Raw genomic sequence first — 22,423 nt, 5'->3', positions numbered from 1 at the left:
CAACCGACATTTGGGGGGGTATCGAAATCCGACCAGCGGTATCTATCTCTTCCGGTACAAGCCGTTTGCTTGCAATGTCTCATTCCTCATCATCGTCATCATCATAGCTCTCTTCATCCCCATCCATGTTGAAGGCCACATCCCGGGTTCCCATACCGTAAGACTGTTCTTCCATCAAACGTTTGTGGCGCTTACTGTCGAATCTCAGATTCGGATACATTTGGGGAACCACATCTAAAGTGTCCGGCTGTTCATTTGCTTTGAGATGACATAACTCCCTTCCAGCGATGTGCCATAGTAATGACTGATGACGGTTTGGTGCTCCATTGCAAAGAACATTGTAAAGACAGGATGACCTTAATAATGACCACTCGGAGAATCGACGGCCTGCTTCGCGTTCATATTGTCGGTAGAACTCATGATCAACTCTTTCAGGCTTAATTGCCTTGAAGGCATCAAAAGTGGTGGCGACTATTGAAGCGAAGGCAGCTGATGATCTTCCTGTACTTGGGAGATCCTCACACCTGTTTCCCCTCTCTTTAGCCCACATTGTGGTCCACATGGTGCGCACGACTCGGACTTGTTTGACCAATGACTTTTCATTGGTCTCATCAAAGAGTAAACGCTTCAAAGAACCATCGGCCAGGTTCTTCCAGTATTTCCAACGACTACTTAGGTCGTGATCGTAGGTGCTTGTTCCCGCAAACCTCTCTTCGAAAGCCTTCAGAATTCCGTCTTTTTCGCCTGTGGCCACATCGAATTTCAAATAGTCGATAACGTTCTTTTGTTGCCCATTGCAGCCGCATTTGCCTTTTAAGCTGCTTTTATGGGCTGGGGCATCTAATTTCCGCCGACCTTTCGCTTTTGATAGATTAGCCACCCAGTTTTCAGTGTTTGGCTCCCAGCCTTGCTTGCTTGCGTCAACAAGATATCCCGCAGCTGCCGCCAACTTGATTAGACCTGGGTCGGATAGCCCTAGAGTGGCCCCTTCCAGGCTCAGAGCATAGCTGAGCTTACCATGTTCATCAGAACATAAGCCCATTAAACTTTGTGAAAGGTTGAAATTCAGACAGCTTCGAATGAAGGTCCGAACTTCATGCGCCCGGGGCAAATCATCATGAAAAAACTCGGACAATGGCCGAGATCGATTCACCAGTCCACATTCCTCTTCGGTGGGTAGCTGTGGCATGCTGGCATTTTTGAATTCCTTAACGATGGAAGGATCCCATATAATTGTCACCGTGTCGCCATCGTAGTCACCACCAGAAAGCAAGGATGCCAAAGGTTTCTGGCCTTTCCTGGGAAATACTGCTAGATCTTTATAATGTCGCAACTCTGGCTTGTAAACAGCTCTCACCAGTTGTATGTCTGAGGCTAGATATGCAGGATTTCTGGTGACCAAGACATCGATTTCATCTAGCTGATTTTCGCTTAGACCTGACATAGGATGAATTCTCGGATGTGAAAATGACAAGTGTATTTGACCTGGTTCTAGGAGGCCGATCGGGTCCACTGCACAAAATGCCATGGTAGAGTGCGGAATCTTGATCCTCAGCTTTTCGACATATCTCGTCAAGTAGTCGATAAGCATAGCCTTGGCGAGTTTGACTAGCATTGCACAGTTTTGGGGCTTGAAGCCGGCATCGAGTAGCATGTTTGCTTGATCTCTTTTGTCAGCTGGAAAGCATCCGATCATCTTAGTGGCGCCAATTCGAGAGGCTAGAGATTGTTTCTGAACCCAAGCGCGCATTGCGACTGGGTCATCCATGGCGCTGAACAGAGAATCTGTAATTTCAGATAGGTCTGCGATCAACGCGGCTTTGAGGACATCTCTGTTTACCCCTCGGTCAACAAGAATGGCGACTAGCTGCTTGTTAAGGGCGCCTTCTTTGGCGACTTTGACCCACTTCAAAACTTCGAATGTGCGCTGAGTTTCGTCAGCGTCCCGTTCACTAGGGTGTGGTTTGATTTTCAACTGGGACGGTGATATTTCAATCCAGAAATCGCGTGGGCTGACCTCAGGATGAGAATTGCGAAAATCTACTATCCATAGGCCTTTAGCTCCACTGATTCGACCTTGGACGGCACTGGGTACTTCGCCTATTCCTCCCCAACATTTCCACACCTCCTTCGCGTATGCTAATGACATTAGAGAGCAGCCATCGTTCATAACTTCTTGCCGGCCATGAGCCATTGGATCCCCTAGAGCGTCATCGATGCGGATGAATTCTGCACGCTGTAGAGCAATCGTGGGCGTGGTTTTGGACAAGGCAAGACCACATCTCGAGAAATGCTTGTAGTTTTTCGAGGCTTGATTTGGTTGTGGCGGAATATGCCACTGGACTAATTCTTCTAGCAATATTTTGTGTTTAGTCGGCCCAAGCGGAAGGGTGCTCCACACGGGACGAGGAACCATGTCAAACCCAGTCTCTGCAAACAGAAACACTTTGAACTCTTGCATTCGCTCTTGCTTCCCCTCTAGCTTCCCCTCTAGCTTCGTGCTAGACCCTTGTTCTGAGAAGAACACTCTCCAGTATCGACCTGCGATGAGATGTCCAGAAGCAGTAAGCCAGTCACATATACAGTCTTTCATAGACCGACAATGAGGCCGATGAGTCTGCTGTGAGGATGCATAGTTTGCTGGAACAAGAATTGAGAGCACCAAGAGCCTATCTGCACCAAACCTTCTTTGTAAGCGACATGATTGGTCCAGGTGGATTGGAGACAGCTGATATTCAAACCGCCCTTTGGTAAGGTTGCCAGACCATCTAAGGTTTACTCTCAGTGAAACGGCCTTGTGAGATTCCTTGTTGTAGTATTCATTCTTCGAGGTTACCCAGTCTGGTAACTCTGACTCAGGGGATATTTCTCCAGAGTTGACAGTCAATCCTCTTAGAGTCGAGCAAAAGTCGTCAGCAGATGGACCTGTTCGTCCAATGGCTGCTAGCATTTGACTGTGAAGATCCACGGGTTCAATTCCACTTTGGTGTGCTAGACGGTGGATGTCCCATGCCAACCAGAATGGTGTCTCCGGTGGTAGCTCCGCATATTGCTCGAAAGGGCTTCGGCAAAAGATACATTCGACAGATGTTGTGAAACTGGGGTGGAACTCTTCTTCTGAAATCATCGAGGTGTCATTGGAGCCTCCGACACCGTCCTCGCATGCAACCGAGAAAACATCTGAGACCGCAGCCGAGAGGTTGGTTTCAAAGGACGCATTTACTTGTTGTGGCGACGTCCTTGGGAAGTGGGAGTCTAGAGTTTGTTGCCGTTTCATGCCCTAAGATGCTTTAGTTTCGTGGTTAAATCAAAGAACGAGGTATTTACCTTGGAGGAGAGGTCAAAAGAACGCTTTGTGGGTTTGGTTAGATAGTCCTTCGGCCGTGGATCCTCAGAAGAAGATCTAGTCGGGCCCGGTCCATCTTCAGCAGGAACGGGTCCGGCTCTCCGTGAATAATCAGCTACTGTTGCCAGCTGATACTCTTCGTCGAGAATTCGGTACAAGTGCTCGACGAGCTCGTGTCTCTGAGAGTCTGTGACCGTGCGGAGCTTGGAATTCGACCGGATATCACGCTCTATTAAGCTTTTCGTCACCGGTAAAGATGGAAGAGTGCCGCGTTCTTGAGATGGCTTCCATACCCAGTCTGAAAATTGCTGTCTAGCCTTAAGGTCGAACTCATCCATGAGTCCGTCAAGATTCACTGGTCGGAAACAAAGATACCTGATGATTGACGAGCATACCGTGGCTCGAGAAGACTGGTGTCCAACTGGCTTTGTCTTTGGCTTATCAAGGTGAGGGAGGCGTAGGTCCCAGCAAGCATTCAGTCTATCAATGGCCGCCTTCACCTTGTCCCCAGCATGATGGGGATTTTTGGACATTGGAAAGGTCAATATGGTCTCGCATTTGCGTATTGGGAGCAGAATCCAGTGAAGATAATTTCGAGTTGATGGTAGTCAGCCCTGTAAAGACCATCAGATTAGGAGCACTTTCTATGGGGTCTGGATGAGGGGAGACTTGCTCTTTGATGTTGGCGATAAAGCAATGCAGTAGCTCTGTGTCAGCAAGCGCCAGAACTCCAACCATCCAAAAGAAGAGCAAAGCTCAAACGCAGCACGCTCTACGGAAACGATGAGCCAAGGGAGGGCTTACATTGAGTTGAAGACCGTCATGTGCCTGAGGCAACTCAATGAGAAGGGAGCGGGGAGGGAGACGTTCCTGACGGGCAGCATCCCCCGGACGGAAGTGAAGGGACGAGCCGCCCCGGGTTGATTGGCGCGGTCCAAGCCTGTTTCCCAGCAACTCTGCAGACCGCACGTGTTTGGACCCAACATGACGCGTAAAGTGGTTTTTGTTTTCACCTCACCAACAACTCACTCAGCCTACCGTGTCACGCGCGTGCGTCATGGGTAGCTAATGTCATTCTGGCCCATGGGCCGGATGCGAGATTCATCTGTAGTGTTCTTGGAGCTGCAAGGACACCATCCAGGCATCCTTCTCTTCCTGCCGATGCAAGCGTGCCCGAACAGGACCATCTCGGTGGATCGACTCAGCATGAAAGCCAGGGCAGCAGGGCAGCTCGGTGCATTTTGCATGAAATGCAATGTTGTGGGAATAAAACCGCAGGACACGGGAAGATGTTGATTTATTCTTCGACGAAGCGTTTGCCACGCGGCAACCTTCCAGCTGGTGCCAATGCAGGTCTGCCTGGTCGGTGGGGCAATCTCCACAGCTACAAGATCTCTGCTACCAACGAGTATTTGAGTAATCGAGACAAACCTCCACCGTTGCTTCGTTCAGTCATATCCGTCCTTTGATCGATTCGATCATCATCCTCCTGCATTGCCTTTCACTTCTGTGAAGTGCCAGTCTTTGCACTCGCACGACCAACCCATCACATCCGCATATGTAGCATCAGATCCAGCCGACTCTCTATCAAATGAGATTTGCCACGTGTACTTGGACGATCGTTCTCTATGGTTTGCTACGGTGACTACGTGAGCTCGATGCACCACTGTTCGTGTTAGTTTTGGGTGTGTGTGGAAGAACGATCCGATCGGGAATACTCACACGCTGATTCTCCGAGCCACGCCTTGCAGATTCGTATCGTTCTCAGCCTCCGCTGCGGCACGCTCCAGTGCCGCACGCCTATCTTCGGCACTGATTTTCTCAATTTCTTCCGGCGACGGCGGTAGTCTCTCGTTCTGCAGATCAACCTTTCTCGCATCTTCAAAGTTGTGGATGGCCTGCTTGATACCTTCAGCTCCAAGCATCAATGTGCCTGCCGGCAACCGACCCCCCGATTGTGTCTTGAGCTCAGTGACACGTTCAGACTCCTCTCGCAGGACTTGGAAGACCCTTGACAAACGGCCAATTGCCAAAATCTTGTTCTTGATGGCCCGACGTTTGGCTTCGGTAGTCTCGGCGTTTTCCAGTGGAGGTGTTTCTGGGCCGATGCTGGAGCTCCGAGCGTCGTCCTCGAGTTCTTCCTTGGACGCTGTGTTCAGGATCGCAATGAGCATATCGGTGATCTTTTCCCCCACAAACGGTAGTGACCAGGTAAACACATCCATGAAATTGGGCAGCCAATAAGGATGCGGCGTGCAATTGAATTGCCGGATGTTCATAACATTGTTCTCATACTTCAACACGGCTGCTTTGTTGTTGTAGACATCCAGGTAGTTCGGTGCGCTGAAAATGGTCATGACACTAGGGAATCCAGTCGTTCGAGTCTTGCGGTACATGCGATAGCCGGCATCCTGCGCTTCATGTGCTCGAATCACCGACAGCAAATTGTTCTTTTCGAGGAAGTTGCAGGCCGCGGGGTACGAAAAGAAGTATGAGCAGCCTCTGACATGGTTGTGCACAAAGTATTCCCCCGTCTTCTCCTGTCCAAACTCTTCCAAAGGATCCGCCCAGAGAATATCGCACATGAGCCCATGCGTGGGCGGCTCGCGGAACCGATCGATCTGCCAGCATTAGTCTCACTTCCAGAACTGTCAACAAGTCCAGCCTACACTCTTGATGTCCTCCAATGTATGCAGCTCAGGACTCAATCCTCCATGTATACACAGGAACTGCTTGTTCATCACCGCCGCCAGAGGCAGTGCACAGAATGCATCCATGCAAGCTTCATAAACCTTCTCCGAGTATTTGTGCTTGCATTCCAGCTTGAACGTGAAGTAATCTGTGAGATGTCTGCACTCGTGGTTTCCTCGGAGCAGCCACAGACTGTTCGGATACCAGATTTTCAAACTCCACAAATACAACACACACTATAACCACTTTTTAGATTCAAATCCTCTCAAAAACAACCAAAACAACCCCTTACCTCTAAAGAAAAATACCCTCTGTCCACATAGTCCCCAAGAAACAGATATCTTGTTTCAGATGGATCACCTCCAACTTCAAAAAGTTTCATGAGATCGAAGTATTGGCCATGAACATCCCCACAAACCGTGATGGGAGCATCCATCTCGAGCAGGTTGGGCTCGGCCTTGAGCACCTTGGCACCTTCATTGATGATCCAAAGGGCTTGCTCTTCGGTTAGGCGGCCTTCTCTGCAGAAGTGTTGCTTGAGGAACGCGAGATTCGGCTTCGATCGGTCGGTGGGACTCCAGAACTGATCGTTGGTCGGCGGCTGCATTGCCGGGGCTTGGACATCTGTTGAGGGTGAGTATGGTTGTACAGAATCGCAGAAGGGAAGCTACCTTTGCACACTCGCTCTTGGGTGCTGACTTGGGTGCCATCTTCCATGATGTGGAGAGTGAAGTCGATCTCTGGGACAGGCTTCTTGTCAAGCACTGCCTTGTGTATTGTGTCGTCCATGATTGGGGCGGGTGCGCTCAAGGCGCAATGGATCAGGGGTCGAAGGGCAGTCTTGAACGAGGTGCGAGGCCGGCTTTCAGCAGACTGGGGGAGAATGCGCAGGATAGATCGAATGGTGGGAGGGTCAGTCCGAGGGGTCTGCGATGGTCGTGTGGTGACTGGTGAGTTGTTACTCGGAGGAGGGCGAAGGAGGGGGGTGGCGGATGGCAGATGGCAGATGGCAGATGGCAAACGCCAGTGGTGGTAGCAGCAGATGAAATCAGATGTGCTGCTAAGCCCAACTTAGTACTCCAGAATACTAAGGCTTGGGAGTTGTGAATCCACAGTGAGGCGGGGCTTGACCCGATTTGGCGGGAGAAGGACACCGAAGAGCCTTGCGAGGAAGGATGGTCGTTGGAGGGGGATCACAAATGTGTATCAAGGAGGGAGAAGGGGGTCGTCAGAATCGGAGCTGAAAATGAGATTGTGATTGAAGGTTGGGGGCTGAGAGGCTGCAGGAAAGAAAGACACACAGAGACAGCCCAAAAGAGAAGGGTAACTCGATTAGTCCAAAACCCGGAAGCTGGAGACTCAGAGGTGGTTTCTGAGTTCCTGGACTCCTGTCAATGTCCGTGAGCTAAATTCAAAGATGCGTTCGGTGCCTAGAAGCTTGAAGCCAGTCAACTAGGGGTTCATTGGGAGGGACACCGATGAGGGGGAATTTGGGAAATCGGTATGAATAATGATAATGATGTGGGTGGAACGGAAACCCGTGGGAGGAGCAGCTCCAGCCACACCGGATCTCCAGCCACAGGTCCATTCACGTGCTTGCGCCACATCAAGCCATCGTCATATGTACACTGACCCCGATGAGGGGTCACGAGTTACGAGAACGCCCCGAATCGGAGAATTGTTTCTCCCCATCCCTCCACCGCCTATCAACTCGGTCTCGATCCACGACTTTCGAGACACTCTGCAACACACCTCATTTACTCCCTCTCCTAACCTCAATCATCATGTTTGACCCTCATAGTATGTCTTACACTGACTAGCCGCTGGCTGTAAAACTGACCACTCAGCAGAACCACACCCGCTCCTTGCCCAGGTTCCTCTGACGGTCTCGCCATTCCTCTCTCTGCCTACCGCTGTAACTCTTCCCTACACATTTCGATCCGTGCCCACTTCGCTCCCCCCGTCTGTTATATCTGAAAATGGCACTGAGAAGCCAAAGTACGTCACGTCGTCTTCGGGTCATACTGCCCATCCAGACGACATTGTAGCTTCGTGTATAGCCCTTCAAGACCACCTTCAAACCACCCGGCAAGCTGCAGAGAAAGCCATAAAAGATTGGGAGCAGGATATCAAAGACCGAGATCTGGCAGAGAAACGGAGAGTTGCACCTGGATGGTTGGACCGTTCAGAAAAGATCCTGGAGCCCACCAAAGCCACATCCAAAGGTTCCTCTGACCAGAATATACTGGACCATCAACCCACAAACGTGATATCTGCTCCTGCAATGTCACCCAGTCGAGAAGGCGAAGAACTCGATCGTGCTTTTGGTGGCTTAGGTGTGAAATGATGTCTTCTGAAGTCGACTTTACTTGTCAGCCTTCCTGCGTGACTCTCAACTCCCTGAAATTTCCCACTCTCCAATTGGGGATGCGAGCACTTCAATGCCATCTGTGGCCAACAGTGTCAGTGCCGGACCCTCGAATACACCCTGCCTCTGAATTGTATGGCCACAATCTAAGTATGTCATCCACCCACTTCAGCAGTGCGCTGAGCCCTGATCAGCCACTGCCAACCAAACCAGCCTCGGACTTGAATCTCGACAAATCACTCCCCGATCCCATCTTGAACTTTCTTGATCATCCATTTCAGACACGGCAATCGACTGTTCTATTTGTGGCCATCCTGGTGTGTTTAATCTTGGTTTCAGCTTTCATGGGCAAGAGATATATCGAGGCACTTCGGCCGGATTCCTGGGCCCCTCGCGACAACCCAATGACTCTTAAGAGCCTACGTCATTCTCACTCTACAGTCGAGACACATCAAGATGACAATACAGGATTGGGTGCAACAGGCTTCGCCCCATTTCTGGACACAGATCAGAGATCACGGCCACGGCCACGTATCCACCTCAGTCCACCTACAATCTCGATTGGAGAAGTGCACAGCAGCAAAATAGCACAACGTCGGCGCGCATCCTCGGCACGCAGTGGCCACAACAACGGTTGAGTTGCAGGTGACTATTCACTCCAAAAGTGAACACATTCGAGGTTCGTCCCATTCCACGACATCCTTCGGTACCAACACCAATGGGATCATTACACCCCCAACATCATCATCATACAACTCTCTCTAGGGTGCAATGTATCCTCCATCAACGACAATATCCGTGCCTGTGGTATAAGAACTGGCATCACTCGCAAGATACAAATAAGCCCCTACCAATTCGATGACCTCACCCTCTCGACCCATGGGAATCTTGTCCCTCCAGATATCCTTTGTCTCAGGTGGGACAAAATTGCTGATTTCAGTGGCAATGTATCCAGGACTGATGGTGTTGGCCCTCGCGAACTGGACCCATTCGATTGCGAGAGACTGGGTCAAATGTTTGACGGCGGCCTTGGAAGCGTTGTAAGCGGCTTGAAGTTGAGGAATATTGGCAATATGGCCACTCATTGAGGCGGTGGCAATGAATTTCCCATAGTTGAAACCCTCCAACTTGCTCCTTTTCTGTTCTCGCCATATTCTGCCCGCAGTTCGTGCACCATAAAACACCCCGTCAATATCGGTTCTTACCACATTTTGGTAGTGTTCAACTTCGCCCGCAATGGCCGGGCCTTGTGTCCACGGAATCCCAGCGTTGGCCACAAAGATGTCTAAGCGATTATTGAATTCCTTGACTTGAGATACAATTGCTTCATCAACTGCTTTCGAGTCTCTGACATCCACTTGATATGCTCGAGCTGGGTTGTCTTTGTCAGCACACTAGACATGGGCCCTTGAAATCTTGCGTGTCTCACCTTTGACTCCAAACTCCTTCTCAATTTCTGCTGCTCGATCAATTGCTTTTTTATTCCCGTGATACCAAATGGCCACATTGGCCCCAGCCTCTGCAAACCCTCGAGCTACCGCCAGTCCAATGCCTGCACCTGCTCCAGTGATGATTGCTGTCTTGCCCTTTAACGAGAACAGAGGCAGGATATGAGTTGCCTTTGGTGCCTCGGTATTGTAGTGCTTAAAGGCATTGCCTGAGATGGCGTCATCCATTCCTTCTGTCTGGTATAGGTAGTGAATAAGATCCGTGGGTATAGGGCGCTCTTGATGCTGGCTTTGGTTGGGAGGCACGACGCACGAGCGATCCAAATAAAGTTGAATCTAGCAGGCCTTTGTGAGGAAACGAGGATGATTATGTACCCTCCAGATATTCGCAAGTCATCCATCCCACAATGTCTATTCCAGTTGGAGAAGTCTTGCCGCCCCACAGAAGGCACGCAATCCTAGTCCAGTCTAGCAATTCAGTGGACCGACTTCAGCAACTCAACAAATGGGCCCAGCATGGGGCACTACTACTGCCATTTCCAAGAGAGAATGGCACCAAGCCCTGGCTTACAACCTACGATCATTGCCGAGCCAGCGATGAGAACAGAAAAGCCGAAGTAGGTTGAGTTTTATCGACTTCACGCCCAGTGTTGCATTTCGGAACTTGCAATTGACGGGATGCCCAATTGGCCGCCGGGATCCTTCCGCTTTGGTGCCGCTTTGGTGGGCGACGGAAGTTGAACTAAAGTTCACGCGTGCCTTCCTGATTGTGATTGTTGTTGTCAACTTTAACTCCAACTTCGAGGGCAGGTGCGACTGCCACTGCGACTGCGACTGTCACTAGCAAGCTCTTCTGTTTCTCTCCCATCCCCTCCGTCCACTTGCCAGCGTCCGCAACGCGTCGCTTGTCAGAAGATACAGGATCGAGGACACACCTTGATCACTACAATGAACATATTCCAAGCCATCGGCTCTCATCCCAGCGAATGGCGAGATGCTACTATTCATCCCCTTGGCCACTGAGATGTCTACAGCAGCCTCGTACGGTCAATGGAGTAGACTTTCCCGCTACAGCGATGAATTCTATCGCAAATTCGACTCAGGGCTCGGAGCCTGCATAAAGGTAAGGCTGTGAGCCTCAAGTAGATTCCACGTGTATCGCATTCCTCTCATCCCTTACACCCAATATGCCAATTTCCCACATTCCACTCATTCTCTACATTCATCCGACTACTCAATCTACTGTATGATACAATTCTCCACCGACCTGCTTCTGCATGGTGTTTCAACAGTGTCGGTTGCAGTCAGCTGCTCGAGATGTGGCCAATACCAATGATCGTCGGGGTCGCCATCGTGGGTGGGTTTGCCATGCTCGCGATAGGCATTGTCGTGGCTGTCAAAATTGAACGCCGAAGAAACCGCCAGATCCTACGGTCTCACGGATTGACCAGAGGTCTTAGCACATATCACCGACCAAAGCTCAGCGTCAGCGAAGAGAATTATTCAAATATTGCCCTACCGACGGCGCCTTTGAGGCGGAGTGTGCAGCTAACCAACGGATCCAGTGTATTGGAGTCGACGTATATGGCATCTGGAGGCAACGACATTCGAGAACCAAGCCTCATGAGGAACTCAGCCAGTAGAGCTACGGGTCCGGCTCTTCGAAAGGAGCCGACCCAAAACCGACCTTTTAGCGGACAAAACCTCTACATTCCAAAGACCCGGAGACGAAAAAAACTCAGAAAGGCCATTGCAATGAACCAAGCTCAGCAGTCTCCCCTGTCAGTCATTACTGAGTTCATGGATTCGAAAAGCCGCGTATCCTCCATCGTGGCCCAACTACCTAATGGGGCTATGAACATTGACCACCAAAATGAAACCGGACCGTCAATCCAATGGCCACTGCCAAACGGGAAGAGAAGCTCTGGGATACGTACACCTACGGAAGTTGCTTCCATACCAGCGAGAACCAGTGTTCTGAGGAGAGTGGGGGCCGTCGCAAATAGACCCGGTTGCGATTTGCCATTCCAGGCTGTCCCACGATCCCAAAGTTTGAGCAGTACTGCTTCCTCTGCCCCAGACGATCCGCTCCCACCTTTGCCCACGATAGAGTCTTATCAACAGTCGAAAACACAGGACCTTAGAACCAGAGCATCAAACACAAGCCTTGATACCGTTGGAAGTTCAGTTCTCGGCACAATCATGAGCTCTCCGTCTAATGTTGGCAGAGACCTGACTGCCCTTTGCGCAGGATTAGATGCTGGAATCTCCACTTTTGACTTCGATCTTAAACAGAAACTCTCGACACCAACGCTTCAATGGCCCTCTGTCAAGCGGACTATCCATGGCCTTTCCCAAAGTAAATCGAGTATTCGCTCTTTCCATCCCAGTGTTGATATGGGTGGTTCAAGTCCTGAATCCGTTGGAGATTATTTCAGCCCCCGACAACCTCGTCATATCAATTTGAGTGAGGATTCTCTCGAAGTCATCGATGCTAGTACATGGGAGAACTTCTTGCCATTACGAGTAAGTAAAAACCGCTCCGAGGTCACCAAACGTCAAAGACATTCGATGTACGAGCGTTCTAAAATTCTAGAATGGCGAGCTGCGAGCGATTCTGTGATTTCTACGGCGCTGCACCGTCGTTTGTCCACAGAAAGCCCGATTGTAAGACCTGCTTCTGTAGCGACTACGAATCTCTCGGTATGGGAGAATCGAGGGAAACAGGTGGCCAAACGCCGCTCTTTCACATCTCTGCATGGCCACAAAAGGTGTCATCGGCGCCAAAATTGTATTCGAATCACCAACTTGCCCAACTTGGACAAAGCATTCAAGCAAAGCAGAGTTAGTTCAATGCCTCAAGTTCAAGAGGAACAACCACCACCCAAGCCAACGTTGCGAGTCAGACCAACACCAAGTGATCTCCGAATCTCACCTACCACAGCACCGTCCCCATTCAGAAATCCTCCACTATTGACTCCATCGACTCGACCAGCCCAGTGGCAAACAATACATCCACCAAGTAGTGTGTCATCGGGGACTCCTCGTCCAGATTCAGACGTGTTCAATTCAACACATGTACAAATTGTTGCATCCAGCGACTATACACATGCATCCCCACGTCGTTGGCCCCTTTCACCGATTGCGGTAAGCAATCAACGATTCAACGATTCGCCCAGTCCTGTTCTGAAGTCAGAGTGCCAACCATATGGGTCACCAATATTACCTTCTCCAGCATTCAACGCTTCTTCATTATATCCCAGAAAATCGTTGGTCAAAGGTCCCCGCAATCCCAGGGGCTCAGCTCAACATTTCAAACCACATTGCGCGAGTCCATTACAACACAAGCAAGGCAATTGCTACAGAATTTCAAAAGTCAGAGATTCTTATAATGGAGAGATTGATCTACGGAAGTCAGTCATGATGCTTCGTAGTATGAATTCCGAAGGATATCTTGATGATCAAAGTCGGAAAAGCTATCGCAATGTGGGCGATACTGGGGTGGAAAATAGTAGCATGGAATCTCTCAAGTTAGCTACCCGGCCAATGAACAAGCGCGTCAATGGTCTTCGAAATTCGAGCTGCGCCTCCTCCATCATCGCAGTCTCGCCTACCCCGGACAGGCAAATTCGTGGACCAAGTTCACTGAGTTACGGGCTCAACTCAAAGTCCAACCGAGCCAGGAATGGCCTAGTCAGCAATCCGCTGTTGAGGACACATTGTCTGGACCCTGCCAGCATGTCAGCATCGCCATCCGCAATGTCGATTGGTGCCATCTCAATATGGGAAGACGCCAGTGTCCGTGCTGATAGCCCTGAACTAGATGTTCCTGCATCTCGAACAATACAGGTTAAACCAGCTGCCGTCAGAAAGATCAGTCCAAGGACGCAAGCACAGTATGGACCACCTCCAGCTAGATCCCGAGGCCATACGCTCCATCCCCAAGACTGCCCTCGAAAGCAGATCCCGTCTCTGCAGAGGCCAAAAACACCGACAAGAATCCATCTCCATCGCCTTTCAGATGTCGAGAATTCAAACCTCGTCGAACGCCTCGAACATGTCGTGAGCAATGGCCAGTGGGATGGGAAGCGCATTGGAAGTGGTGGATGCAGCACGCATTCTGGGATTGGCCCTTCTGAACCAGGTTCCGAGATCGGTCTAGGTTTGCGCGTGGGCAATACTAGACTTGGAGAGCCTGACTTCGCTTCGAGAACAGCTTTATTCGCTTAGCAGCCGCTTTCACCACTCTCTTTGACTTGGGCGTTTTCACTCTCTCATAAATAATCTATATTGGGGCTTTCGACACCTGCTTTTGTTCATGGTAGCCAATGCCATTTTTGGATCTGATTTCATTTTAGTTTCAGGCAGGCTGTTTCTTACGCCACTTGTGGTATGGGTTGATAATCGATGCCAGCACTCCCGGATGGAAATGCCGCACTTTTGCTGGTGTTAGTTGTTAACCCATCGTTCGAAAACGGAGCATTATTTATTCGTAATAGTAGTTGTAATAGCATTAACTTTGTAGTAGGCAATATGGAAACCATCATTAACGCAGACTTAGGATAGTGTGAGTCTTATGATGCTAAGTTCCTCTAGTCGGACTCCCAGCACATATATGATGATGATATACATCGTCTCTAATTAGTTACTATCTTCTAGATCTAGTAGCATCATTATTCCTAGTTGAACACGAAACTTGATCCAAAATTAAGTCAATATTGTACATTTTTGTTTCAGCCCCGTTCTAGAAACAGTCCTAGTGTAGAGTAGGATTCGCCTCACTAATGCCCACGCCGGAACATGGAGTTGAATATGCAAGAAGTGGAGCGCAAGTCGCTGGAAAATGTTGAAAACGAGATTGAGTCTTCCCATTGATTGGTTCTTCCGTTTTTCATCGCTTCGTGACAATAGACATGATGAGATATGCCAAATCAAAATAAAATTCGCAGAGATGTTGATCCCGCAATAATTTGCTTTGTTGTTACAGAACCTCCGACCTATTTATTTCTCGTCGACCACGGCGGCAGGGGCCGGAGGCTCATCGTTGGTCTTCAGCCTCGACAGCCTCAGCTGCTCCATGACCTCGTGCGCCTGAGCGGCATATTTACACTTCATGCGGATGCGCTCCCCATACTTGTAGAACACAAAGAGGAAGGGAGCACACGCAAGAGCGAGGAACGCCGGGACGGAGCTCGCCCAGTGGATCCCCAAGGCGTCGTACATCTGGCTCGTAAACAGTGGGAAGGCAGCGCCGAAGAGCGACCGCAGCACAGAGCTCGCGGCCAGCACGCTCGCGGCGTAGATAGTGTATGCGTCGATCAGGTAGTTCATGCACGGGAGGAACACCATCACATTGCCGAAGCCGAAGGGGACGGACCCGATGATGCACACGATCCAGTGGATCGAGGGGCTGTTGGTCCATGCGAACCAGAACATGCCTATGGGGATGGCCACGGCGCCGATCATCCCTGGTGGGAGGCGGCCTTGCTCGGGCGGCGGGGCGCCGCCATAGGCCTGCTCGACGCGCTTGTACCGTCTGTTGTCGAATATCGTGTACGCGGTGCCGGAGATCATGCCGACGGCGACGCCGAGGAAGGCGAGCCCGCCGACGCCCTGCGACCACCCGCGTCCCTGTTGGAACACGATCGGGTATGCGCCGAACAGGAGGAACAACGTCCCGTAGATGATCGCCATGTAGATGGAGATGAGCAGAACGATGGGCTCCAGGAAGAGGAGTGCCCACGGCCGAGTGAGCGCTTTCTTGAACGCGGCTGCGGGGGACTGCTTGCCCTGGCGCCGCTCGATGATCGAGACGTAGGCCTTCCCCGTGCGTTTGGCCAGTGCTGCGGCGCGACGCTTCAGTAGGACGGGCGCATAGGTCTCCGGGATGGTCAGGGCGCCGACGAGCCAGAGAAAGCCCGTGAAGATGGCCATCAGGCCTTCCAGGAAGCGGAATCCAAGCGCTTGGCTGGAGAAGCCGCCCACGATCGGCCCAATGACGGGCCCCAGGAATGGCGCGGCCGCGAAGATGCTCAGCGCCAGGCCTCGCTCGTTCGCCTGGAACATATCTGCGATGACGCCGCCGGCGTTGGTGAGAGGCGACGAGCCGAATGTCCCAGCGAGGAACCGGAGGACCAGCAGCGTGGTGATGGAGTTGGAACCCGCGGCGGCGCCGTTGAAGATCGTGAGCATCGCGTACGTGCCGAAGAAGAGCACTTGGCGCCCGTACAGCTCCGAGCACGGCGCCCAGATCAGCGGGCCGAGTGCAAAGCCAAGCACGAAGAGTGAGATCCCCAGTGTGGCGACTTCCTGGCTGCAGTGGAACTCGTCGATGACTTGCTTGACGCCGCCAGAGAAGGCGGAGGCGACGAATGAGACCGCCAGGGTCGCGATGGCCATGGTCAGGGTGATGAACCATTTCTTCGACCCCGACCATTCCAGAGGGTTGCGGGGATCGTGCCGGATGAATTCCACGACGTACGGGTCTTCTGTGGTGCCGGAGCCTTTGTACTTGTGGTTCAGGACCTCGTCTGTGATCAGGGCCTGGCTGGCCACGAGTCGCCAGTGTGGGATGCTTCGTGTTGAGGGCTCACGGATTTGACTTTCGACGTCTGCTTCGACTCCATCGCTGAGAGTCGATGACGATGAAGTGGCGTTTAAGGTGGCCATATTTGTTGGTGTTTATATCCGTACGCGACTCTGGGTGTGGAGGACGGGATGACAACGGCAGCCAGCCGCAATCTTATACAAAGCTGGGGAATATCGAACGCCCAGGAGGCTACACGCAAAATGCGTTTTGGTTGCTCCATTGAGCCAGCTGTGAATGCACAAAGCAAAGGGGGCACTCTGGCCATCGTATGTCCGAGTTCCCGCACAAATGCTCGTCATGCATCCATCTATCGAAAGTGTCCACAGTACTCGTAAGCTAAGTGCCGAAGTCTTCGATCAGAAAATCAACCCGTCTGACACGAGATTTTGACTGTGTACCTTGGGCGGAAGAACCGGCGTCAGAGATGTCAGATCAAAACATTTAATCATGCCGTGATAACCGGCGAGGACTACTACCTGCCCAGTGGGCAAAATGGCCCAGCAGGGATGAAAGATGTATCTGTGGATTGGGATCTTCGGGTCAGCGCTGGAGTTTCCATGGAGGAGATAGAGGCTGCGGGTGTCACTCGCTTTCGCATTCATATCACTAATTATGATGGGTGCACAATATATAGTGCAAGAATTATGCCGCTCATTACTATCATTAGTGATGAGCCACTCTCCCTTATCACATGCTGGTTTCGGCCACTTCTTGGTCATCAGGAGGCATTCTAGAACACCTTGGCCTTTGAATATTACGTGTCTACAGTCATAGAGTCTCCCTCGCCCTCTTGACCCTCGCTTTTAGCGCGAATTCGACCCTGCTTGTAGACAAGGCTCGACGGCTACTTAGCGCGATCGCCGCGTTATGGCATACGAAGAACCTCCTGGAACGATGCTTTGAATATAGGGGTCCTTGACCTCAAAACGGGGTCTCCTAGCGAGACACTGGGCTAACGAGCACTCCCTTAACGCCATTCGAGGAAATTTCAGTGTCGATCTCCCGTATAGCATTTCATCCCGGAGATACGATATCTCCAGACTACCAGGGTAAAGGCACGACAAGCCAACGATTGAGATCGACAATCGCAATTAATTCAAGGAAAGATTCCATCACCTTATCTAGTAGCATACCTTGTGGGCCGGACTCTGATCCGTAATTGCTGGCCTCATCGGCGACATCCTTAATTTACGACAAGCTTCATACTGACCGTCATCGTATGTACTTAGGCTCTTTATCACATCCGCACAGTTTGACCGATAGGATCTAGATTCGTCTTGTCAAGAGATCTTCCCCATAGTACGGGTCGGTAAGTCGGCTTAGCTCCTCTACTCCCAAAGGGCGCTAATTCCCTAGGCCCTCATTTATTCTGAATCGATATGCGTGCTCAAGAATCTGGGAGTCTCTAGGGCTCAGCCTTGCTATGTTGGTAAACCTTTTAACAAATTCAGTATTGTCAACAGGAGCACTTGAGGCCTGTGGCTAGAAGCCCGTTAAGGGCGCTTTACCTTTGGCCTGTAAAACTACTCTGCGGTCCCTCCGATGCTGGGATCTTTTGGAGAAGTCCTAACCATGCAGTCCCATGGCGGCAATTTGTCGGGCTTTATAAAACACGTTCGAGATATTTAACGCTTGGTGCTGCGCTCTAGCCTTCAGGTCGCGAAGACTGAGTGTGCGTCTCAACCGACTTGGTCGATAAGCCGCATGATCGCTAGTTGTTGCGAATCAAATGATTTCAAAAAATCAGCGAACGAGAGGCGGTTTTCTGGGCAGTGATGACGAGATAGCGCGATCTCTTGTCTATTCAGCCCGTTTGCTCTGCTTGAGGCACGCCGTTTCAACAGCCGAGTTGTTGAAGCAGCACTCAAAATACATGTAGCGTCATATGTGTGAGTGAGCCCTCCAAGAAAGTACTGGATATCAAGGTGATCTCTTTCGAGTCTGGCCGTAAACGTCATGGATGCTGGAATGGCATCTTTGAAGGCGAAATTGCTCAGTCGCGTCTGGAATAGTGTGCTATGTGGACGGCTAATAGTTCTTGATCGAGATTTGCGATGTTCCATTTTGACTGGATACATATCTGGTATTGTAGAACATCATGCATGGCATAGAAAGATATTCATATCCTAATGACTGTTAAGGTGTTTAGGTGAATTCGCTTTGCGGCGCTCTTTGGTTGTTCCAATCATATGACGCGCCCCACATATACTCTGATACCATGGACTGAATCTTTTGCTGCAATTCAAGCATTGCATGAGGTTGCAGGGCGAAGGGAGGTTGTAATCGCTCTCCTGGAATGGGATTGAGCGAGGCTGTCTGGAGTGTGGACTTGCAACCGGGTGGCAGAATCAGATTGGGGAATGCCTGGTAAAACGGTTGATCGATTCGGAGATTCTCGATCTTTTGGATGGGCAGCTTGTACATGTTTAATAATTTGTGGAGAGTTGGAGAAGCAGGATAATGCTTCATTGGCGAGTCTACAGGGGAGCCACCCTCAGCTTTCTCCATGAGGTACATGTCCCAGATCCTGAAAGTCGTTTGTACTTGGCCTGTGAGCCCGGGCCAGGAAGAATCTGCGTTATTCCGACTTGGTTCGGGTTCGATCACGGTATACTCTAAGGCTTTCATGCAGAGCTCGTCGATGTCGATGTTGTTCACATTGTTCTGCTGTAAGAGGATGACGTGATTTCGTAAAGCTGGCCACGGTAGCCAGTCTATGGCAGGTGAGTGAGGGACAGAGAGCTGAAGAAGTGTGGGACGGTAAAAGTGATGCAATCGTCTGTAGGTGGTCTTGCAAGGGAAGTTGCGAAAAAGCTCGTATGCGAAGATGTTCTCATAAGCAGCCTATGAAAGGAAATCAATCAGCTTTCATGGCAATTATGGAAGCGAGTTGAATCACCATCATTTTGAGGGCGCCTCTGCTAGAGGGCCATGCCTCATGTATCATCCATGCAAATGTCTCTTCCATAACGCGCTCCTTGAAAGCTAGTGGCCTGTGTCATGTAAGCTAAAGGACGCCCATGCATTTGGAGTGTCATGCATACTGGGTCCGCAGTAGTGTATAATTTCCATAAATGACCATCTGCACGGTTGAAATATGTTTAGACAACGCAGAATTATCAGGGAAGGCCATCATGAGCTGCCCAATACCCGAACTGCCCCCCATCATCAAACTCGGCGCAAAATTGTCGTAAAGAAATCGAGGATCGAATGGCAGTTCCTCCAGCACCTTCTGAGAAGGAAGAAATGCCAGGCTCTCTTGGATCATCTCCGATAATGTCATAGTTTGCTCCGGATCTTCAGTGTCATTCTGTTCAGTCGGATAATCTGGAGTCTGACGGAGGCCAAATTGCTCATGATGAGAGTGATCGAATAGGTTGGCATCAAGGTTTCCAGAGCGTGTGATGGGATTATCTCCTAGAGCTGCATTGACTGCGAGCCTCCCAGCAACGAAAGGATACACCTCTGGTTGCGACTGCGACTGCAACTGCGAGATGCTGTTGGGTCCTTGTCTATATACGTCGCAATCGTCCACGGCTTCCTCGATTTCTGGGCTCGCCGAGCTGGAAGCCGAAAGTGCTGGCATATTTGGGAAACTGACTACGCCACGGTCGACTGCTAGAGTGTGGGCATTATACCATGCTGTCGGAGCCAATTCTGGTGGTACTGCAACCTGAGAGCTTGATCGATTGGTGTTGGCTGGGGAAGGCTTCCGCTGTTCGTCCACCGTACGGAGCTTCCGTAATCCTCTGACTTGGTCTAGTGCAGACCGTAGCTGCTGTTGTAGACTCTCAACCTCCCTGTTGCGTTCTTCCAGGGTTGCTTGCAAATTGTGAAGCTGATGAGTCTGCCGCTCGCGCCATCGTTTCTGATTTTCACAATTTTGTTTACGACGTTTATCAGGATCTTTGGTCGGCATCCTTCCCGTCCACGATTTGGATACTGGTGTATAAGTCTCTTACGTTGTTGACGATGATGGAAGAGTGGAAATGTGGATCCGGGAAGAATGAAGTGATGTTAAGTGATCGGTGTAGACTGTTCTCAGCCGTGCCTAGCTGTGCCAAGCTGTCGATACTAGCCGCGTAGTTGCCTTTCCGGGGAGAAGGGGTCGACTCGTGGGTTATGCTTGCCTAGACTTGGAGGTGCGGGGTTAGCTCGGGATTTGCCGGGAAATGTCACCACATCCCGCCTCAGCGCATCCCTGCGCCAAATGCAATAGGAACAGGAGTGCTGGTGGCGGTTGTCTTGATGGGCTCAGATGTGGAATGGAGGACGGAAGGAACGTCTGTTAGCGAGAGTGTCCCGCGTCGTACCTCGTGGCTTTACTCAGTAGACAGCCTGGCCATGCAGGGATTTGACTATGACTGTGGATAGAGCCTAAGGACCCTTGAAAGAGCCTTGACCACCACCTGCGAAATGATACGATAGAGCCAAAGCTGAAAGAACACGCCCTGCAGTCCAGAGTCGGGCTTTGTGCCCCATCTAGACATCGTATATGTATTTAATATATAACGTAGCTGGCCCATGGTTCCTCCCTTCCCATTATTCAATTGTGAATGGAGTGCCTTCCACGAGGCTAAACACACCTGACTTTCGCTTCCCCACCTCCTGACTCAGCATCCTTTTCCCGCGCGCCTTGGCGGCAAGGCGCCAGTGAAGACAAGGGGTGGTCGGCTCCATGTTATTCCTTCCCCGGTAGCGATTCGCTTTTATTGGCATTTACCATACAGCCGAGACGCAGACCCGCGCAACACTCCTCGAACAACTCGTCGACATCACACGATGAGTATCTGCTTTTTCCTGGTCGCGTCGGTGGTGCAGGGATGGACCTCTCGGCCGCCTGGGTTTCATAGCCTGAACAGGTATCCCTCCAGCTGTTCCTTTGTTCTTGCGCCGACATTGTGATGGCGATTCTCCTCCCAGACATTTCCTCCTTCACCAAAACGATTCGACATATGTCCGAGGAAGAAGTCAAGGTTTCTGTCAGCTTTGGGGAAAGCTGCTTTGAACGTTTCGAAGAGGTCCTTCACTTGAGGTTTCTCTTTGGCATGGAACACCTTCTCTGAGACAAGCTGCAGGTACTTTCTCATATGCGCAATGTCTTCCTTCGCATTGGGTTCCCACCCGACCTCCAAATGCCCGGGAATGATCTTGTCAGCCCCAAGTGCTTCAATCACGTCCAGCGTCCTCTCCCACGCCTCGAGTATTTGGGGTGTGTCAATCTCTTCGACCCTGAAGTCATCAGTTGCGAGGACCTTGTCGCGCGCATTTTTGAACTTACCAGGCATGGGTACTGCGAGCATAGACCGAATCTCCGCAGACAACAACCTTCTCCTTCGGCAACCAGAACAGGGTGTGATCCACTGAATCTCCCTGCAGAGGCCCGAGTAAAATGATTGGAGAGTCTTCATTGCCTTCAAGTTGGAAAAAGGTATACTCAAAAGGCGTCGGCTTGCGTGGAACTTCGGGAATGTTCTCTCTGCCGAATAATGTTGGCCAGTAAATGACCTTTTCATCATACTCTCGATCAATTCCAGCGCATACGTATGGCGCCGCATGAAGAGTTGACGCTGGCCACGCATCAAGTATTGGGTTGGCAGAGAAATAGTGATCAGGATGATGGTGGGTAACGAAAACGGCTCTTAGAGGTACGTTTGTTGTCTCCTTGATCCATTGAACGACAGATTCGGCGTCTGGAATTAGGAATGGCGGGTCAAAGAGAACAGCTGCCTTGTCCCCTACTACTAAGGTCGTGACACTAGAAAGCCCCTTTTCGCTCGAGCGATGGATATATGATTGCAAGGGAGCCATAATTGTAAATGCAGACTCGGTACTCTGACCTGCTCATGACGCACCACCCATCGTCTGCGGGATTGGTCTCTCGCTACGTATATATACTTTTTCTCCAAACCCCGCAAACTAACTGCCGGACCGAGTTTCGATATTGACGATCATCATGGATCATTTTCTCAAGGGGGTTA

General features: G+C 50.8%; 9 protein-coding genes across 9 annotated transcripts; 3 read left to right on the top strand and 6 right to left on the bottom strand.

The window, feature by feature from the left end:
• Window positions 1-79: 79 nt before the first annotated feature.
• Window positions 80-3,684, bottom strand: A1O9_01632 (uncharacterized protein; the record flags this gene model as incomplete). The annotated part of the gene is made up of 2 exons (XM_013410790.1): window positions 80-3,280; window positions 3,328-3,684. The coding sequence occupies 2 exons, from the start codon at window positions 3,682-3,684 to the stop codon at window positions 80-82; spliced, it is 3,558 nt and encodes a 1,185-aa protein (XP_013266244.1).
• Window positions 3,685-5,064: 1,380 nt separating this feature from the next.
• Window positions 5,065-6,826, bottom strand: A1O9_01631 (serine/threonine-protein phosphatase 2B catalytic subunit; the record flags this gene model as incomplete). Its single annotated transcript, XM_013410789.1, has 4 exons — window positions 5,065-5,967; window positions 6,016-6,273; window positions 6,330-6,661; window positions 6,709-6,826. The coding sequence occupies 4 exons, from the start codon at window positions 6,824-6,826 to the stop codon at window positions 5,065-5,067; spliced, it is 1,611 nt and encodes a 536-aa protein (XP_013266243.1).
• Window positions 6,827-7,821: 995 nt separating this feature from the next.
• A1O9_01630 (uncharacterized protein) lies at window positions 7,822-8,384 on the top strand (the record flags this gene model as incomplete). The annotated part of the gene is made up of 2 exons (XM_013410788.1): window positions 7,822-7,837; window positions 7,888-8,384. 2 exons carry the CDS (start codon window positions 7,822-7,824, stop codon window positions 8,382-8,384), a joined length of 513 nt encoding a protein of 170 aa, XP_013266242.1.
• Window positions 8,385-8,557: 173 nt separating this feature from the next.
• Window positions 8,558-9,043, top strand: A1O9_01629 (uncharacterized protein; the record flags this gene model as incomplete). Its single annotated transcript, XM_013410787.1, has 1 exon — window positions 8,558-9,043. One exon carries the CDS (start codon window positions 8,558-8,560, stop codon window positions 9,041-9,043), a length of 486 nt encoding a protein of 161 aa, XP_013266241.1.
• A 123-nt stretch (window positions 9,044-9,166) lies between these two features.
• A1O9_01628 (oxidoreductase) lies at window positions 9,167-10,081 on the bottom strand (the record flags this gene model as incomplete). The annotated part of the gene is made up of 2 exons (XM_013410786.1): window positions 9,167-9,777; window positions 9,835-10,081. 2 exons carry the CDS (start codon window positions 10,079-10,081, stop codon window positions 9,167-9,169), a joined length of 858 nt encoding a protein of 285 aa, XP_013266240.1.
• Window positions 10,082-11,170: 1,089 nt separating this feature from the next.
• Window positions 11,171-13,672, top strand: A1O9_01627 (uncharacterized protein; the record flags this gene model as incomplete). The annotated part of the gene is made up of 1 exon (XM_013410785.1): window positions 11,171-13,672. A coding segment is annotated over one exon (2,502 nt), but the record flags the coding sequence as incomplete, so codon positions are not given.
• Window positions 13,673-14,854: 1,182 nt separating this feature from the next.
• Window positions 14,855-16,522, bottom strand: A1O9_01626 (uncharacterized protein; the record flags this gene model as incomplete). The annotated part of the gene is made up of 1 exon (XM_013410784.1): window positions 14,855-16,522. The coding sequence occupies one exon, from the start codon at window positions 16,520-16,522 to the stop codon at window positions 14,855-14,857; it is 1,668 nt and encodes a 555-aa protein (XP_013266238.1).
• A 2,065-nt stretch (window positions 16,523-18,587) lies between these two features.
• On the bottom strand, window positions 18,588-20,361 carry A1O9_01625 (uncharacterized protein; the record flags this gene model as incomplete). Its single annotated transcript, XM_013410783.1, has 3 exons — window positions 18,588-19,286; window positions 19,342-19,435; window positions 19,487-20,361. 3 exons carry the CDS (start codon window positions 20,359-20,361, stop codon window positions 18,588-18,590), a joined length of 1,668 nt encoding a protein of 555 aa, XP_013266237.1.
• Window positions 20,362-21,289: 928 nt separating this feature from the next.
• A1O9_01624 (uncharacterized protein) lies at window positions 21,290-22,253 on the bottom strand (the record flags this gene model as incomplete). Its single annotated transcript, XM_013410782.1, has 2 exons — window positions 21,290-21,674; window positions 21,724-22,253. The coding sequence occupies 2 exons, from the start codon at window positions 22,251-22,253 to the stop codon at window positions 21,290-21,292; spliced, it is 915 nt and encodes a 304-aa protein (XP_013266236.1).
• Window positions 22,254-22,423: the final 170 nt, after the last annotated feature.

Source organism: Exophiala aquamarina, assembly GCF_000709125.1.
Source record: "Exophiala aquamarina CBS 119918 chromosome Unknown aczIA-supercont1.1, whole genome shotgun sequence".
Lineage (NCBI taxonomy): Eukaryota > Fungi > Ascomycota > Eurotiomycetes > Chaetothyriales > Herpotrichiellaceae > Exophiala > Exophiala aquamarina.
The sequence above is the reverse complement of the archived record's forward strand: the minus strand, read 5'-3'. Positions and strand labels throughout refer to the sequence as shown.